The following is a 12888-nucleotide window of genomic DNA, read 5'->3' as shown; positions in this document are numbered from 1 at the left end:
CTAAACTATCTGATAAAGGAGGGACAACATGCTTGTTTGCAAAGATGGACTTAAACAGAACATATTTTCATGGACTGTGTCGTTTTACACTAACCTGACTCCGGAAACCTTCGGTTGAAGTAATTTTGGGAAGGGGCGAAAATACTGGTTAGCTGATTGGCGTATGTTGGTGATAGACGGGCCAAATAAACCAACCAGATCAACAAAGCATATGACGTACTAACAGCCAGGCTACTCATGCCGAAACCAGTCGGGAGAAGAGCAAAAACATCTTTTACTCTGAGAAAAGCCTCCAGAGCAGTGTTTTGCTCTTCTTTCGGTGAAGAAATACTCTGTAATTCCGATAAAACTTGCTCGATAGTCACGCTAACGCTAGTTTCATCGGCTGAAGCCGCCAGACTGAACTGTTGCGCTTCTCGTTACGTCACACCTGAACCCGCCTCAAAGCCAACGCTGATTGGACGTTCGTTTGGTGAATGGCTCCAAATTTTCTTCAACGGAGAGTGTCCAGACTGATTAGCGAGTGAAATCTTGAAAGCTCGCAAGATCAGGATGGTCTCACGTGGCTAGTTTTACACTGTTTGGAAGCCCTAAAAAGGGGCTTCTCACAGGGTTTTGAAACAGTTTGGCAAAATTCACACCAAGTGCATCATTCCAAAGGTTTTGTACCAGCTGTTAAGCATGGTTGTGGAGGGCTGATGATTTGGGCTTGTTTATTAGTCACAAAGCCTGAGGCCATCTGTCCCAACAGCAGGCTGACTGATTTTAGATCCGACTGCAAGAGGAGGATTTCACACAGAGCAGCAAAGCTGCAGTACAAGTGAATAAAGCAAAAATGCAGCCAGGCGTGTTGCTGTGCCGCAGAAAAAGTCCAGATCTCATCCTGACTGATGTTGTTGAAAACTTGAAAGGTTGCGTAGAAAGTTAAGACATTGTTGTAAAGAGCTTTTTGGTTAAATAATTCATGGTATGGTGTTTAGTTTTAGTCTGTTACTGGAACTCTTTTGCATTTAACTCTTAATATATTTTTATTACCAGGCAACCAGCTTCACATGTCCTGTTAAACATTTTGGTAAAATGTGTACTTGATTTACTCTGACTGTATATCGGGGGAGGAAAAGTGTGGCTCACGCCTGTTTATCTTGAAGCTCTTTGTCTGTAGAATGAAGAGGTTTGTGACAGTGTGTTGGTGGAGGGGGAAGGGAGCTTAAACACAAGAAATGCCCTTTGTTACTCAACTATTGAAGGAAATTCTGAAAGCTAAAGAGCAGCCTTTTTAAGCTGACATTATCTTTATTAAAACCTATTGTAAGCAACTTTAGCTTTTTTAAAGGACATTTTAGGATGTATGAAGGAGATGAAATGGAAATAAAACATACAGGGGTCAGACTGTAGATGTTTACATAAAAATAAAGTACTGTAATGCGACAACTTACTATAGGATTTCATGTCAGATGACCAATATATTTAATTGTTAACACATATAACAACATTTAAAAGATACAGGAAGCATTTATTTCTTAATTAGAGTTTGAACTTATCGGCTGAAAATGAAGGATAGGAGTTTCAGGTAGAATTGCCTTTTAGCACCGTAAATAATAGATAAGCAGACTAGCAGGATGTAGAGCCATAGGGGTTTCATGTTAAGCCTGAGGTAACTCCGCTCACTTTGAAAAAAAAAAAACAGTCAAAACTCTGACTTCGCCTGATTTTAAAGGTCAAAGACAATATGGCTGATCATCTTTGTCATGGAACAAAAAGTCACAAAAGCAAATGATACCCTAAGCACAATCCTTCTAACAGTTAGCTTCTCAGATGGAAGGAAGTACTGTCTAATATTATAATGACCTTTATTTGTCATTGCAACATTCCAACAGCCCTTGTCTTATGCATTTAACCCTTCCTGGGCTGCCTCTGTTTTGCTAAGGGGCTGAATGTGACAGTTTATGAAATTCAGATCAGGGAACTTGCAGCCTTTCCAGGACACAATCCCTCAGCTTTAACGGTGCTTTCCATCTGTTTTCAGAAATTTCGATTTCTGAACTCAAAGTTTGAAATTTCAACAGGACGGTGGCCAAAAGTTGGAATTAAACCCTGAAAAGCAACATGACCATGCCAAACCTTTACATTCAAAATGACTGCTGCTTGCTTTGAAACTAGAGAATCCGTGTATCATTCGTTCTTTCTATTTTCAATTGCCAATCAAAAAACAAAAAATAAAAAATTGACTGGTTATTTTGTTTTTTGTTTTTTATGGTTAAACCAAAAACAAAAAAAGTATTTGTTTTTCATATATCAATTCTAAGCTCAGATCAAGAATACGAAATGGAAAAACGGACAGCAACGCAGAATTTGATTTTAATATTTAATCGGTACAGTTTACGTGACCCGGAAATAGCTCTTTGCGCAGCAGTTGGGGTAATGAAGTGGCTGCCATGGCGACGCTAGAACCACACATGTTGATCGAGAAGCTGTTTGTTGTTGCTAGTTAAAAGTACAGTGCACAGAAAAGTTTCAAGAAAAAAGTTATACCTGGAAAATCCTGCAAATTTTCTCCGTTGTCATGTCCTCCTCCTCAAGAGTCACATGCTTGGATCCTCGAAATAAAACGTAACTGTCCATGGCTGATAGGTCCGACTGCCTTATCTGGTGCAGTTTGATCGAACGTGGTGGGGGTAAGCCAATTGTTTTTTTAGCTAACACTCCACCAAACTTCCGGGTCACGTAAACTGTACCGATTAAATATTAAAATCAAATTCTGCGTTGCTGTCCGTTTTTCCATTTCGTATTCTTGATCTGAGCTTAGAATTGAAATATGAAAAACCAATCCTTTTTTCGTTTTTGGTTTAACCATAAAAAACAAAAAATAAAAAATTGACTGGTTATTTTGTTTTTTGTTTTTTATCGTTAAACCAAAAACGAAAAAAGGATTGGTTTTTCATATTTCAATTCTAAGCTCAGATCAAGAATACGAAATGGAAAAACGGACAGCAACGCAGAATTTGATTTTAATATTTAATCGGTACAGTTTACATGACCCGGAAGTTTGGTGGAGCGTTAGCTAAAAAAACAATTGGCTTACTCCCACCACGTTCGATCAAACTGCACCAGATAAGGCAGTCGGACCTATCAGCCATGGACAGTTACGTTTTATTTCGAGGATCCAAGCGTGTGACTCTTGAGGAGGACATGACAACGGAGAAAATTTGCAGGATTTTCCAGGTATAACTTTTTTCTTGAAACTTTTCTGTGCACTGTACTTTTAACTAGCAACAACAAACAGCTTCTCGATCAACATAGTGTGTGGTTCTAGCGTCGCCATGGTAGCTACTTCATTACCCCAACTGCTGCGCAAAGAGCTATTTCCGGGTCACGTAAACTGTACTGATTAAATATTAAAAACAAATTCTGCGTTGCTGTCCGTTTTTCCATTTCGTATTCTTGATCTGAGCTTAGAATTGATATATGAAAAACAAATCCTTTTTTCGTTTTTGGTTTAACCATAAAAAACAAATAACAAAATAACCAGTCAATTTTTTATTTTTTGTTTTTTGATTGGCAATTGAAAATAGAAAGAACGAATGATACACGGATTCTAGAGCTGCCACTAAAACTAATTTTCTTTTTTTTTTTTTTTTTTTTTTTTACAAAAAAAATTATGATTTATTGAACCTGAAAATAGCATTAAATTCCACTGGAACATTCATTAAAAGTAAACACCTACAAAATTACACTGAAATCATCACCAACCACATTTAAAAACCAACCACTGATGCAGAGGATCAGTTCGCAATAAAACAGCAACAATTAAAGGAGTCGGAGGAAAAGGAAAGTGTCCATGCAGAAGAATCTGGGGTTCTCACGTTTCTTCTAAATGCAAACTAAACAATCTAATAATGAGGAAAATCCCTTTAGAGGCTGGTTATTCACGTCTGGCTTCATTTTAAGGGAATAGTTCTGAATCTTTGAGGCGAGGTTCTGATGGTGAGCAGCAGCAGATCCGACCCCATCCGGCCCGCTGTTCTGTCAGACCAGCGTACCCCAGTCAGACCAGCGTACCCCAGTCAGACCAGAGTATCCATAGTCAACACGCAAGATTTCAGATTTGCGTTTATCCCTTTAGTTTTCTACGAAAACACAAGGTCAGATCGCAATACGCTAAAAAAAAACACCAAAAGTAAGTAATGAAATATATATTTTTTTGTACATTACTTAAGGAATAAGAGTTTAAAGATTAAATTTCATGCAAAACTAAAGAGATAAACTAAAGGCGATAAACTGACTATGCTGGTCTGACTGGGTATGCTCATCAACAACAAATTTTCTAACGACCAATCTTCAGACAAAGTTTTTGATTAGTCGACTAATCGTATCGGCTAATCCCCCCCCCCCCCCCCCCGAAAAAAAAAAAAAAAGAAATCATGGGGTTGGCAGAATGGCTAAGTGGTTACGCCAAGTAAAAAAAAACAAACAAAAAAATCACATTTGCTTTGTGTGCATGTGCTCATGATAAACCATACTTCACAAGATTTATAAAAAGCACATGTTAACTAGGCGTTTAAACAGTAAATCAAAATGTTATGTGGTAGTTTCCTGTTCAGTGTGTTTCCTTGTATCGTGGTTGTGCTCCCGTTATTCTGTCGGATGAGCATACCCAGTCAGACCAGTATACACATAGTCAATACCAGTTTATCCCTTTAGTTTATCCATTTTGTTTTGTACGAAAAATAGACTTTAAACTCGCAGGCGTGTATCTTGTTAGTGATGTACAAAAAATCTATTTAATTACTTACTTTTTTTTTTGAAGGGTACGGCGATCTAACCTTATATTGTCTTGGTATTATACATGAATAAAAAGATAAAGGCCCATCAAAAGTCGTTTAAAGTCTATTTTCCCCGCAAAACTAAATGGATAAACACAAATCTGACATCTTGCTCTTGCGTATTGACTATGGGTATGCTGGTCTGACAGAACACTGTTATAAGCCGACAAAGACTAACAGTGTACAAACCACTCAATCACCAGCTACCCGAAAGTATTCCCATACTTTGGATATTTTTGATATTCTAGCAGATGTCTCTGTCCTTGATTTAGACTCACCCCACTGCCATTTTCGTATTACGCTCAAAACCAACAGTAACTGAAACTAGTGCCATGGAGCGGAATTACCTGAACTCGAATGAGCCGTTTTATGGAAGTAAATATGTGCCATCAGAATTTGAATAAAAAATACCTCTGAAATTTGAATGTTGTATATTAGTGCTTACTTTTTCAGTATTAAAATAAATTTAGAATATATTTTTAACCTAAAAAAAATTCAATGTCATTATTTGTACATTAAAAAAAAAATTCAGTGTAATTTTTTTTACATGGTTGCAATTTTCAGTTATTAAAAAAATTCACATTCCTATTTCAAAGTGATAAAATTTTCAATATACATATTTTTCACAGTTTAAATTTTCAGTGTTAAAAAATTCAGCATATAAAAAATTCAACTTTTCAAAATTCAAATGCAATATTTTCGTTGTTCTCCATTTCAACTTGCTCAAATTCACTGTCTCAAATTCAGCGTCTAAAAATTCGTTGTAAAAATGGCCAAGGTTACTTCAGGTCACAGACATTAGCAATGGATGTCCGATTCCAACATCCACCTAATCACGTGACACAACCGTCATATTGAAGAAGTACCAGTATCACCCAGGCTGGCGACCATGGAGGCGAACTCAAACCCAGCGGTGAGTTTAATGCTTTCATATTTCTGTAGTATATTTTATTTTGCGCATGAAGTTTGATACATTATCTTAAAGCCTGATTTAAAACACTGGTTTGGGCCGTTGTTAATCTTACACCGTGTAGTGCCGGCATATTACTTCTCGCTACCTCCGAGGACCCCCCCCCACCCAATTTCCCCCGTTTTATTTCAAAAAGAAATACCACTTGCGCCAAGTCTAGAATCTTTAAAGAGAACTGATGGGTGGTGACTTTCTGGGTTGTTTGTATGTTGTCTTAGGTGAGACAGACAGGCAGTCGATGCCTACTGTGCTCTTCTCCCATTAAAATTGTAGAAACTATATCAAGCACAAATAAATCTACAATTTGGTAGGTAACTGGTATTTTGAATGATGTTGTAATGACAATAAATGTCTTAATTAATTCATAAATGAAGTCACCTAACAATACAGTAGCTGATCAGAGTGGGGTCGGAACTGTTCACAGCCCCTCTTTGAAGCACACAAGGCAGCCATATTAGCTTACTACATTAGCGGTAGCATCTCCTGAAAAATTATGACTTTACTAAGACTGCCTGGAAAGGTGGTATTTCTTTTTGAAATAAAGCGGGGGAAATTGGGGGGGTGGGGGGGAGGTGATGCTCGGAGGTAGCGAGAAGTAATATGCCGGCACTACACGGTGTAAGATTAACAACGGCCCAAACCAGTGTTTTAAATCAGGCTTTAAGATAATGTATCAAACTTCATGTGCAAAATAAAATATACTACAGAAATATGAAAGCATTAAACTCACCGCTGGGTTTGAGTTCGCCTCCATGGTCGCCAGCCTGGGTGATACTGGTACTTCTTCAATATGACGGTTGTGTCACGTGATTAGGTGGATGTTGGAATCGGACATCCATTGCTAATGTCTGTGACCTGAAGTAACCTTGGCCATTTTTACAGCGAATTTTTAGACGCTGAATTTGAGACAGTGAATTTGAGCAAGTTGAAATGGAGGACAACGAAAATATTGCATTTGAATTTTGAAAAGTTGAATTTTTTATATGCTGAATTTTTTAACACAGAAAATTTAAACTGTGAAAAATATGTATATTGAAAATTTTATCACTTTGAAATAGGAATGTGAATTTTTTTAATAACTGAAAATTGCAACCGTGTAAAAAAAAATACACTGAACTTTTTTTTTAATGTACAAATAATGACATTGAATTTTTTTTAGGTTAAAAATATATTCTGAATTTATTTTAATACTGAAAAAGTAAGCACTAATATACAACATTCAAATTTCAGAGGTATTTTTTATTTAAATTCTGATGGCACATATTTACTTCCATACGTTTGCTCAGACCAAAATACATAGGCGACAAACAGGCAGACAAAAAAATTGTCATGGATAAAAAAAATATCAGTCTACGAATTTTCATCGTCGACTAATAGCGGCTGTCATAGTTTGACACTTTGTCAATTTTATGTGTTCTATTTTTCACTGTTTATTAAATATGTTGTGTCAAAGCTTTATCTGCAAAAACAGGTAATGTGATATATTTGGGACAATAACAGATGGATAACTTTACTGGCTGAAACATCACTTCAACTTATGGCCTCTTCAGGGTCATTACAAGTCAATACACAAGTTATATATACCCAGAAAAAAACAAAAACACATAAACCAATGGGGATGGTGCTTTCTGACTGGTTAAACCAATGCCCATTAAGCCCTGTCTGAAAACACTTGAGCTTTAAATTGGACATACCATACCACACTTATGACGGTACTTAATTATCACAAAAATATAAACATGCAAAAGCAAGACACCACAACCAAAGCAACACTAAAAATAATAGTATGATGGAAAAACTGGAACACCAATAACCCCCAGATTCCACAAACTCCGTCAGCGCTCCGCTCCGCCCCGCTGACGTACGTCGTGCGGAGCGCTTGTCTTTCATGGAAATCAATGAGAGCTATTCCACATCCACCGCTACTCCTCCGCACGTCTCCGTCCACGTACGTCTTCTCCGTCCGTTTTGAATTATCCTTATCTCTGTTACAAAAATCTACAAATATATATATATATTTGGGCAGAAACTGAACATATGCTGGATGATGGTGGGATTTTTTTAATATGCCATATTAAATTAAGCGCTCACAGGGTTCATACAGGAATGACTGACTCTAATTTAATGCTATTTTAATGCTATTAGAAATGATTTTAATGCCATCAACAAGAACCGTGTACACAAGTTATCAGTGTACATGAAATATGAAGGAGCTGTAAGCAGAGTTCCAAGACTCCTGTATGTATGTAAACACACACACACATATATATGTATATATATTCTCTAGCTTTTTCTCCGCCTCGAGCTTCCTTTCCGAACATACGGCTTTATAAACAGTTCCACGCAAATTAATAGCGATATAATATATCTGACGAAATTGTTTTTAGAAGCATTTTTATTAAAGAATCATAAATGCAACGATAAACATATTTAATTAATTTTAGTGCCAATTAAGGCCTTGATTAAAAAAAGAATTATGAATTGTAATTATTTTTAATGATCCGCGGAAACCCTGGTTCATCTGGCGCATGCCCTCTACGATCTCCAAGGAACTCAGAGCGGAGGGGACGGAGCAACAGCGGTGGCTGTAGGCTTTGCTTTGTGCAGGCGGTCTGGAGCGCAGCGGGGCGGAGCGGAGCGGAGCGCAGACGGAGCATGTGGGATTTCGGGGTTAGCCATTCCATCACAGATTGATTTCTACACATATTTATAAAAATGCCATGTATAAATAGTTAAGCTTTGAGCTCAAATATCTCCATTGACTTTAATATGACCCCCTCTCTGGCTGACTTTAACTTATGTGGTGATTTGTAATTACTCTGGAGGAGACCACAAGCTGAAACGCGTTAGTCTGCTAATAAAGTCAGTTCTAAATTCATAAAGTGTTGCAGAGGTTTTCAAATGACCAGTTTGTTGACTCTCTTCATGCACCTTGAAAGTTTAAGTTGTACCAGAAACCTTTGAATATATGCAAAAATAGCTCATAATAGACTCCTGTTTTATTGTTATTGTAACACTGGCTGCATGGGCCATACTCCAACAATGAAGAATACAAGCGTCCACAACAGGAAACTGGAGCGTTCTCAATTTGGAGATTACTTCACTCCCACTTCCCAGATGCAAGGTCAATGGAACACGGCAAAACCTCTTGGCAGAACCTCTCCATCCTGCATAACCTTTCTAAAAAAGACCTTACAAGTTTTAGTGTAGTGAAGTTAGTGAGTTTTTTTTTTTTAATAATGCCTACAGAAATCTGCATGTATGCAACACCCTAAAGTCAAGTGTTTACTTCCCGTTTCCTGTTTTTTTCTGTTAATTATTAAAAAGTATCACGTAGAACTAAATGGTGTCCATTATGATGCCTAAAGCTCAGACATCCTGACTAAGCTGCATTAAGGCCTTAAAGCTGGTGCTGGTACCTAAGAAGGTGAACTCTTGGGTCATTAATGTAGATTTTGAAGAGAATAAGACATTTTTTTATTTTTTTTACATGTTAGCTTTTTATTAGCTTTCCTTGTTTATCGGTTTCACCCATGCTGCCGTGAGTCTCTGTGAGCCCAGCAGGCAACCTCAGTCTTCTGTTAGGGTTAACTATGTATTCACACTTGCCACCTCTGTGATGTCTCTCAATGTGAAAGCTTCTTAAATGTGACTTTTAGTGCGGCCATGGTCATTAGCATTCACATTGGGGGCAGGGCCTTTGTGGGTGTGTGTGTGTTACTGGCGAGTTGTTGCTGGGAGAGTGAACAAGTGGTATTGGGTAGGGTGGAGCTATACAGAGGGTGGACCAAAAAGCTGGTTGGGTGACCGGGACAGGCTTGTCCAGTGTAGTGTGTGGTCAGGCTTAGGTAGGAAGGAAGCTGTGGGGTGTGGGAAGAGTCATGTCAAACCATTGAGTCTAGGGTGTGGCTCACTGGTGAAACACTGGATGCTTTAATCCCCTTGTCAGAGCACTGGAGGGGATGAAGGAAGGGAACCCACTGGATGGTAAGATTCAGTTTAAGGCTAATTTAACCACTGGATTCAGGGTAATTATTCTGTAACTTCTTGGATTTTTTAAAAATTGAATTATTGAGGAGTCATGTTGTTGTTTTGGAAGGGTATGTAGCTTCATTTTTAATTACTACATTAAAAAAATGCAGACTATAAACAAAAAAAATCCTGATTCTGCTTTTATTATAGTTTTTGAAGGCTTTAAATGAAGTTTGGTGGCTTAATGCCTACCAGTGTTCATTGGTTGCAGATGTAGTTCAGCACTGCAGCCTGATGCTGTGTCCAAGCTACCTTAGAAAAGTTATCACATTTTTTTGTTGATATTCAACTTAGACTTAGAAAACTTTGTCAACTTGTACTGACAGAGTGTAAACAAAACAAAATTTGTTCAGTAAAGCTCTCAAGAAATTTAAATTTCTTAAAGTGTAGCAGTGATCAAACGTAAACATACTACTGAGATATGATTTACAGTTTTTCCAACATTCAGCGTCCCCCCCCCCATTTTATTCAACATCCAGCAGTCTAATGGCAGTGTGATATGACAAAATTACAAAATAATTTAGCTTAACTTTTAGGTAATTCCATATAATATTCAACCAGAATTCCAGTCAAAGTTAGAATTCTGACCAAACTGAAGTCCAATAAGAAATCATTTATTTACCTTATTGGCTTTTGTAAAATCTTTCCCTCCACAGTAACTACTGCACAACAGCTGTCAAGATGATGCATAAATGCTTGTGATATTAGTGATCATATTGGTTATGGGCCAGTTTCTATATAACTAGGAAATCTGTATTATCTGCTTGTGGCTGGGTTGTTATCAATTTAAATGGGACGCTTTCCCAAAACGGATTTTCCACCTTTGTGGAGAATGAATCCTGGCATTTATTTTTCTGTGTCAGAGCTGCTGAGGCTTGACTGTTCTTTTTATTTTGAGAAAAAAAAAGGTTATTTTATTAACGTTGTTTTTGAAACAAAAAAAAAAATGCTATTATGCTAGCTTGCAAGCTAGCCTCATATAAGGAAAACCCACATTATAGCTAAATATGCCTTATAAAAGTGTAATCTTTATATAGGTCAGGTGGTATTTTAACAACCAAGCATTTAAAGTTAACGGAACAGACATTCAGCATCGCTGTACATCAGATGTACTTATGCTGTAGTACAGGGGTCTGCAACCTGTGGCTCGAGAGCCACATGTGGCTCTTTGGATCCTCTGCAATGGTTCCTAATAATGGCTAAAAGTGATACTAAGAACGACCAAAAAAGTTAAAAAACAAATCCAGTGGACATCGCTTCTGAGTTGGAAGACATTTTGCTTCCCATCCAGGAAGCTTTTTCAATTCACTTTCCTAGATGGGAAGCTAAACGTCTTCAAACTGGGCAACAAAGTTCAGGGGATTGTTTTATAACCTTTTTTGCAATGACCTGGATGACAGAGAATCTTCACTAGCATACTAAAGACTAATGTATTATGACAAATACCAGTCTTAGAAGCTTTAGTGGTTTCAATAAAGAATATTTGAATTCAATTTTCATGACAGAGTGACATGTAAAGAACAAAGAATATGTTTTTAAAGCTATTTTTCTTTTAGTTAACTTAGAAATTATGTTTTACCATTATTTTAAAAGCTAAAAATACAAATAAACTATGTTATTTTATATGACAACAAATTTCCTATCCCAGACATTTTAACAGAAATATTTGGTTGTGTTTTATTAAAAAGCCATGTAATATTTTGCGGCTCTTGCTACTTTTGATTAACCAGTCTTGGGGCACAATGGCTCTTTAGATATGAAAGGTTGCAGACCCCTGCTGTAGATGAACTGTGGTTTAGCCAGTTTGAAAGGCGTATATTCTATTTAATGTGAATCCAACTTCAGACAATCTCATTTATTTGAATTCTGCATTACATTCTAAAACCTATGAAGACACTTGTTGAGTCTCTCCCTCTCTACAAATACAGAGAGATAATCAAATTACATAATGCAATAAAAATCTTAAGCCTACATCAGTAAGCGAATGATGAAAAACTGTGTTTTTATGTAAATAAAACTGAAAGAGCACCAAATTAAGTTAGCTTAAGACTGAGGTAACAATTCAATTGGGACTAAAATGACCTGTGCATTCATACCAAGGCTGACCTGAATACATTTCACCACTGTGAGATCAATAAAGTCAATCAACCAAACCTACGTTATGATCTCTGTGCATTCGCCACGGTTACAGTAGTTTAGCTTAGTGGTTTGTTCAGTAAAACAATTACATATTCCACAAGGAATTTTTACTCAGTTCCACATCCATGTGCCTTGGGCGTTCTTGCTGCTCGTTATCGACACATCATTTTGGCAGAACCTTTTCTCTTTGGGACTTTCTATAAGTATGGTAGCTAAGCTTCCCATAAATTATAAATAGTTTGCACCTAAAGAAACTTAATTCTTGTTTTTTACATCTTCATAGCAAGAACAACTTTTTCTTTTGTTGCTGAATATTTGACAAGCTTTATTTCTATTTTATTATTTTTTCAACACAGCTTAAAAAGGACATACTGTCATTCTCTGGAATGGAGGTTAACTTACATCTATCGCTTAAACATTTTTTTTATTTTGCCTATATACTCCTAGAGGAGCATGAATCCACCTAAATGGATTATTTACCCTGTGAATGTATGATGCATTTTTATGTAAAATCATACAAAATTTTTTTATTTTATTTTAAAAGCATGTTAATAATGACCGCTACACTGGTTTAAAATAAAAAGTAGAAACAGGTGGAGGGTCCTTAGAGGGGACCTATTTCGTTTCCAGACCACTCAGACTTGTTTCGGCTTTCCAAACCATTCGGTTTGTAAAGAAGTATGCAACAAACATCAGCCTTAACCTCTGCCTGTTCGACTAAGTGCCTCAATAGCTTAATATCTGTGTGTTTTGTCAGCTTGGACCTGTGTTTATGCTTGAGCATGCACTTTGGTCCTCCTCAGAAGTGCCAGAGGCATGGTTGAAGCGAAGGCTAATTTGGGTGAGGGGCGGGTGGTATTGTTGCACGTCAGAGAAAATAGGGCTATCAGTTCCACTCAGATAACCTTAGCTGTCATTGGACCT

At 37.2% G+C, this 12888-nt stretch overlaps 1 protein-coding gene across 2 annotated transcripts in view; it reads left to right on the top strand.

The window, feature by feature from the left end:
- LOC119773849 (nuclear receptor subfamily 6 group A member 1-A) overlaps window positions 1-12888 on the top strand; it is a 153994-nt gene that overhangs the window by 107103 nt on the left and 34003 nt on the right. Inside the window, exon 1 of one of the 2 annotated variants that reach the window (XM_038271031.1) lies at window positions 9621-9780. The exons of the other annotated variant lie outside the window; for it this stretch is intronic. Coding sequence (XP_038126959.1) covers window positions 9756-9780 — 25 coding nt within the window. The 5' untranslated portion in view covers window positions 9621-9755. Of the gene's footprint in view, window positions 1-9620; window positions 9781-12888 lie in introns of those variants that run through there. 2 annotated transcript variants of the gene reach the window in all.

This window comes from Cyprinodon tularosa, unplaced genomic scaffold (assembly GCF_016077235.1).
Source record: "Cyprinodon tularosa strain WSP-4 unplaced genomic scaffold, ASM1607723v1 ctg789, whole genome shotgun sequence".
Taxonomy (NCBI): domain Eukaryota; kingdom Metazoa; phylum Chordata; class Actinopteri; order Cyprinodontiformes; family Cyprinodontidae; genus Cyprinodon; species Cyprinodon tularosa.
The sequence above is the reverse complement of the archived record's forward strand: the minus strand, read 5'-3'. Positions and strand labels throughout refer to the sequence as shown.